General features: G+C 46.9%; 1 gene segment (V, D, J or C); it reads left to right on the top strand.

The window, feature by feature from the left end:
• The first annotated feature begins 2356 nt into the window (after positions 1 to 2356).
• On the top strand, positions 2357 to 2797 carry LOC105943480 (immunoglobulin heavy variable 1-46-like). The segment is given in 2 exon segments: positions 2357 to 2402; positions 2481 to 2797. Coding segments are annotated over 2 exon segments (363 nt in total).
• The last annotated feature ends 3359 nt before the right edge of the window (positions 2798 to 6156 follow it).

Raw genomic sequence — 6156 nt, 5'->3', positions numbered from 1 at the left:
GGCGACCCCCGAGGATCCGGCCTGTCCCCGGAGACCCTCAGGCCCTCCAGGCCCCTCCCTCGACCCTCGGCCCCAGCAGCAGGAGCCGGAAGCAGTTGCCCACAGGCTGGACACGGCCGGAGGGGCCTCCGCGGGGGTCGGCCAGTAGCCTCCTGGGGGGGGAGTGAGAGAGAGAGAGCAATAGAGGGAGGAAGAGAGAGAAGGAGAGAGAGGGAGACAGATAGGGAGAGAGGGAGAGAGGAGAGAGAAAGTCAGAGAGAGGGAGAGTGGGGGAGAAAGAGAAAGGGAGAGAGAGGGAGAGGGAGAGAGACAGAACCGGTACAGGATCCTAGGGATCAACATAGGAGAAGGATGGCTCATGTGATGATGACCAGCTTCTGTGTTTGGACTGTCCTTCCTGTCACAATCGTTTTCCCTCTCTCTCTGTCTCTGTCTCTCTCTCCACTGCTCTCTCTCTCCCTCTCTCTCCTTCTCTCTCCCTCTCTCTCTCTCTCTCCTTGCATCTTTCAGTAAATTTCTTTGAATAATACTATTTTGTTTCTTTCTCCATCTCCCTTTTCTTAGTATTCACAGAGAGACAGAAAGTGAATCTCTGAGTTTTGCTGGTTCAGGTTCTCACATATCCTGAGTGAAAAGATGTTTCCAGACTTCTAACATGTCTGACTGGAAATCAGAACTCAAGGATTTTCCCATTTGGAGAAGCCCATGTGCTCTCCTGAACACAGCTATCTCTTTCTCTCCCATTGCATTTCTCTAAGTAAATTTCTTTAAATAATACTATTGTGTATCATTGAAAAAGTGAGAGTTCAAACCATGTGCCATAAAACTTTATTAATTGTATATCCTATTAGTTTCTAATTACTTATATTTGTCCTAGAAATACTGTTATATAATAAACTTGTTGGCGGCTGTGTCAGACTCATATTTGGTTTTTGAAAAACTATTTAATAATTTAACAAATGTAATAATATATTTCTGTTTATAATAAAGTCTTTACTTAAATATTTAAATCCTCTTTTAGTTTAATAGATTTTACTATTATTATGTGAGTGAATAAGTATTTATTGTATCACTTTTACATAATCTCAGCAAAGAACACTCAGTGTCAGCATTTAATTTTATATATATATATATATATATATATATATATATATACACTTTATTTGCCCACATTATCCTGCAATGCATGTCCTTGAGCCATTCCTGAGCACAGAGCCAGGAGTAAGTCCTCAGAACTGCCAGGTGTGGCTCAAAACCAAAAGAAAAGGACCATAAAAGAATATGACTCGTGAACAAGGCTTCTGAAGTGAAGTCCCAGGATTGAATCCTGCATTTGAGACACCAAGAGGTTAAAGCCCCTGAGAGCCCCAAGGCTCACCCTGCATGGTGGGGACCGGGCTGCAGGGGGCGCCAAGCACCAAGAACACAGATTTTTAGGCTAGAAGGGTGCAGAGATGGGAGATATGGGTGCAGAGATGCAGAAATCTACTCAGGAACGTGATTTCCTTCTTCAATATAACGAAATTTTGCTTACTCAAAAAAAAGAAAGAAAAAAAAAGAAAACCAAAATTAAAATAAGTATAAAACACTGGAGCAATAGCAAAGCTGGTAGGGCATTTACCCTGCACGTGGCCAACCCGGGTTTGATTTCTCTGTCCCTCTCGGAGAGCCCTGCAAAATACTGAGAGTATCTTGCCCCCAAGGCAGAGCCTGACAAGGTACCTTTGGCATATTCAATATGCCAAAAACAGTAACAAGTCTCACAATGGAGACGTCGAGCAAATCGATAAACAATGGGACAATAGTGCTACAGTGCTACTTATCATTTTGTGGAGGAACATTTATTAATTAATAATGCAGTGAATCCTGTATGCAGGTGGTGTTTCTGGACTTCTTAATATCTCCAATGGAAACCACTGAAGCATTAGGATGGCTTTTTAGTCTCTGTAGTATCCCTTGGGGAGTTACAGGATCCCAGAAACAACCTCAGAGCCCAGGTGTGTCCAAATGTCTCCAGGCCATACAGATGTGGGAGCCCTGACGGGAGGTCCTGAAAGGGCTTGGCCCTCCGGATGGGGAGCTCTGTCCATACAGAGTCCTGGCACAGGGCAGGTCTCATCTCCACAAACAAGGATCAGACCGTGGACCTCTTCTCTTCCCTTGAAGATGAATCTGGTGGCTTCCAGCAGCCACTTCTCAGGTGGAACCAGGCCTTTAATTATGAATTCTGCCTCCTCATGAATATGCAAATTACACCAGGGACACTGAGTTAAATACAGATGTGTCTGTGTCCTGACAACCTCACACAGCAGGCACACCCACACCTTCAGAAGCCCCTGAGTGCAAGGTCCCCACCATGGACTGGACCTGGAGAATTCTCTTCCTGGTGGCAGTGGCTGCAGGTAAGCGTCCCCATTCCTTGGGCTGAGGGAACGGGGCCAGCCAAGTGGAGTCCACCCACTCCTGTCTGCTGTCCACAGGTGTGAACTCCCAGGTACAGCTGGTGCAGTCAGGGGCTGAGGTGGGAAAACCTGGGACATCAGTGAAGATCTCCTGCAAGGCGTCCGGATACACTTTCACCAGCTACTATATGCACTGGGTGCGGCAGGCCCCAGCACAAGGGCTCGAGTGGATGGGAAGGATAGACCCTGGTAATGGTGCTACAATCTACGCACAGAAGTTCCAGGGCAGACTCACACTCACTGCAGACAAGTCTAAGGACACAGCCTACATGGAACTGAGTAGGCTGAGCACTGAGGACACGGCCGTGTATTACTGTGCGAGATACACAGTGTGACAACCACATCCTGAGTGTGTCAGAATTCTGAGGGGGAGGCAGCTGTGCCGGGTGAGGAGATGACAGGGACGCTGATCCTCCTGACTTCCTCCTCAGAGAGTCAGGGTCTGAGACACAGAATGGGGCTCACAGCGTCAGGCTTCAATTTAGGGAAAGACTCAGGATGTCTCTCTGTCCTTCATTAATAGCCAAGATGGCTATTAATAGGAAGATGGCTACTCTCAGAACACCTGGAGTCACTCATCGATTCCTGTTGAATTTTACACTTCCCAGACCCTCACAGAAGAACCACTTGTAAGTATTTGGCGGGCTTTGCAAGTTCTTGGGATGTTTCCTCTAGGATAATCACTCATGTTTCCTGTATGGCTGAGCTCCTAGTGTTTCACAGTTAGCACAGGTGTTATCACATGTCAGTGTGTGCTGGGACCATTGCAGGTTTGGGACAAGAGCTCAAGACCCAGGAAATTCCTTGATTATTCTACACTGTTTTTGGCAAACAGACCATTTTCTTTATTAGGTCTAAATAGAGAGAAATCGATGCTGAGCTTCATTTCCACATCTCAGCATCACACACGTGGGTGGCACTCAGCAGGACACGGGGACAAAGGACACCAGCTGTGGTGGAAGAGTGACCCAGGTGCATCGGTGTCTGTGCCTGTCTACACCTCATTTACTGACCTCCTTCCTGTGATTTGTGCCTGAAAAAACAGACGTTCCTGGGATGAATGTGTAAAACTAGAAAACATCCCAGCATCCAAATATGCAGATATTCACCTGCTGTGGGACAGAAGGAAATCCTTTTCTCTGAGATGAAATCCAGGTGCTGGGAGACCCCTTCTGAGAGGCTGTGGGCCCTGCCCTGTGTGCATATTTGTATCTCTTTACCCCTAAGCCGGAATCCCTCCACTGGACATGGAGAGTGGAGAAAGTGAAACCACGGTCATGGTCACAGTTAGAAGTCCAGGATCACGTGGGGTTCTGTAATGAGACCTCATCCTTATGCTGTCCCAATCCTTGCTGTGACATTCCTCTGTGACCATGATGCAGTAGAGTGAACCCTACATGCCTCTCCCTCTGTCCCTGTGACCCCTGACCTTGAAGTATCATGCCCATGCTGAGGAGATGCTTCACTCGGAAAGTGCAGAAACACCAGGAAATGTGTGCGGAGGGGCTGATCCCTGAGCCACAGCAGAAGCTGGTTCCTGAGCAAGGTTCAGGGGATCCTGTTGGCAATGCCAGAACTCAGTCTTTCCAGCTGAGAGGAGGTGGCATCTTAATTCACCTGCCGTAAAATTTCTAGAAAATAAATACCGTTTATTGAGCCAGATTTGGAAGTTTTTTGAGATGCAAAATAATTAACAAAACAATTTTATTTGGTATCTGCTGGTAGAGAGGACAGACACCTAGGGAGAAATACATGGACAGTTACCATGAACTTAGCCTAGTTTAAAGAACGCAGAGAAAATAGTTTGACATAACATAGAAATTGAAATGTGATAATTGGTTGAAGCGACAGCACAGCGGGTAGGGCATTTGCCTTGCACACAGTAGAACCGGGTTTGATTCCTCCGTCCCACTCAGAGAGCCCGGTAAAAGCTACCGAGAGGATCCCGCCCTCATGGCAGAGCCTAGCAAGCTACCTGTGGCCTATTCGATATGCCAAAAACAGTAACAACCAGTCTCAAAATGGAGACATTCCTGGTGCCCGCTCAAGCAAATCGATGAAGAACAGGACGACAGAGCTACAGTGCTACAGATGATTGGTACTTGGGGAGATATGCAGATCTCCTAGTAGTGTCCAAGGAGTGTCCATACAGACATGATTGAGGTCACGGGAAAGGCTGCCACATGCGAGTTTGCCCACAGTCTTCCTGGACACCTGGGGGCAGCAGAAGAAGTAGTATGAGTTTTTCTTATTATGCTGTGTAAGAAATCACGCAACCCGGATATTCTTCTGGCAGCGATTTATTCAGAGATCTTCTCAAGCAAAACGGGAAAGAAGAGGAACGAGGGACGAACGGGGAGGAATCCCACCTAGCTAGGCAGCTTCCCTCCTTATCTACCCCTAGCTGCCTGCTTACGCCCAAGTGTCTGCAGCTGATAAACTAGTTACAGCTCGTGGCATGACAAGACATCCTGATTCCTTATCAGGTGTTATTTGCGAAGCATCGTGTAATTAACAAGAAACAGGTGTCCACGAAGCACGGTCCCGTGGCGGCTCTCCACATGCTGCCTAAACATCTCAACTTTTCCCATTACAGTGTACCCCCAAATTACATTAATTGTGGTGAATTAAGAATTTATGAGGCTCCGCTCCCCTTTTCAGGTTAGTGGAGTGAACGGGCGCCATCCCATCTGCGCCTGCACCTCCCCCGCACCCCGCGCTGTCTTCCTCAGACCCTGGCTCCACCTTTCCTGAGCACCGCCCATCTAGACCCTCATCACCTTCCAGCGCCAGCCCACTGCTCCGCTCCCCTTTTCAGGTTAGTGGAGTGAAGGGGCGCCATCCCATCTGCGCCTGCACCTCCCCACCCCCTGAGGTCACCCAGCCACATTTTGTTAGTGGGCGTGGCTTCAAAAAGTGGGCGTGGCCTCCTCCTGAGTGGCGCCCGCTAATGCGGCCGCAGTTATTTTTTTTCAAATACCAAGCAATTATTTGGTACTTTTCAATATTCATCACCTATATCCCTGATTATCATCTTCAAGGGCCTTAAAATCCTTCCTAAATAAGTTCCTAGCTAATTCCAAATTTCAAAAACTACCAATGATTAGAAGCAGCTATTCAAGCCAAACCTAACGGACCTCACTCTCAAAAAGTATTGCTTGAACTTTCACATAAATAATAGAGGAACATCAGAGAGGGACATCTTCTAGAGGGAGTACAGAAGAAATTGATCACCACTGACCAAGCCCATTTAGAATCTTTTTCCACAACCAGAGGTGAACTTTAAGGCCCCTTTGCCATAGTACCACAGCAATATGAAGAAACAGCGCAAATCCCCGCCACAAGGTGAGGACGAAGAAAAGAGTCTTGATGCATCACTAGACCTTACATACAAACTGGAGCTCTCCGATAAAGAATTCAGAGCTCAAATCCTCAAGATGTTCAATCAACTCAATCGAAAGTTTGACGAGGTATTTGTTACATTAAAGTCGGACCTCACAGAAACGATACAACAGACAGCTGAGAAATTACGGGAAGAAATGAGAACCGAAAGAAAAAACCTACAGAAGGAAATGTCACAAATCAAGGATTCCGTAGATGAATTAAAAACCTCAGTGGGTGCCCTCAACAATAGAATGACTGCAGCAGAGGACAGAATCAGTGAGCTTGAAGATCAGCTCCAGGAAGCCTATAG

Source organism: Sorex araneus, chromosome X, assembly GCF_027595985.1.
Source record: "Sorex araneus isolate mSorAra2 chromosome X, mSorAra2.pri, whole genome shotgun sequence".
NCBI classification, from domain to species: Eukaryota; Metazoa; Chordata; class Mammalia; order Eulipotyphla; family Soricidae; genus Sorex; species Sorex araneus.
Note: the sequence above shows the minus strand (reverse complement) of the source record. Positions and strands in the feature narration are given on the sequence as shown.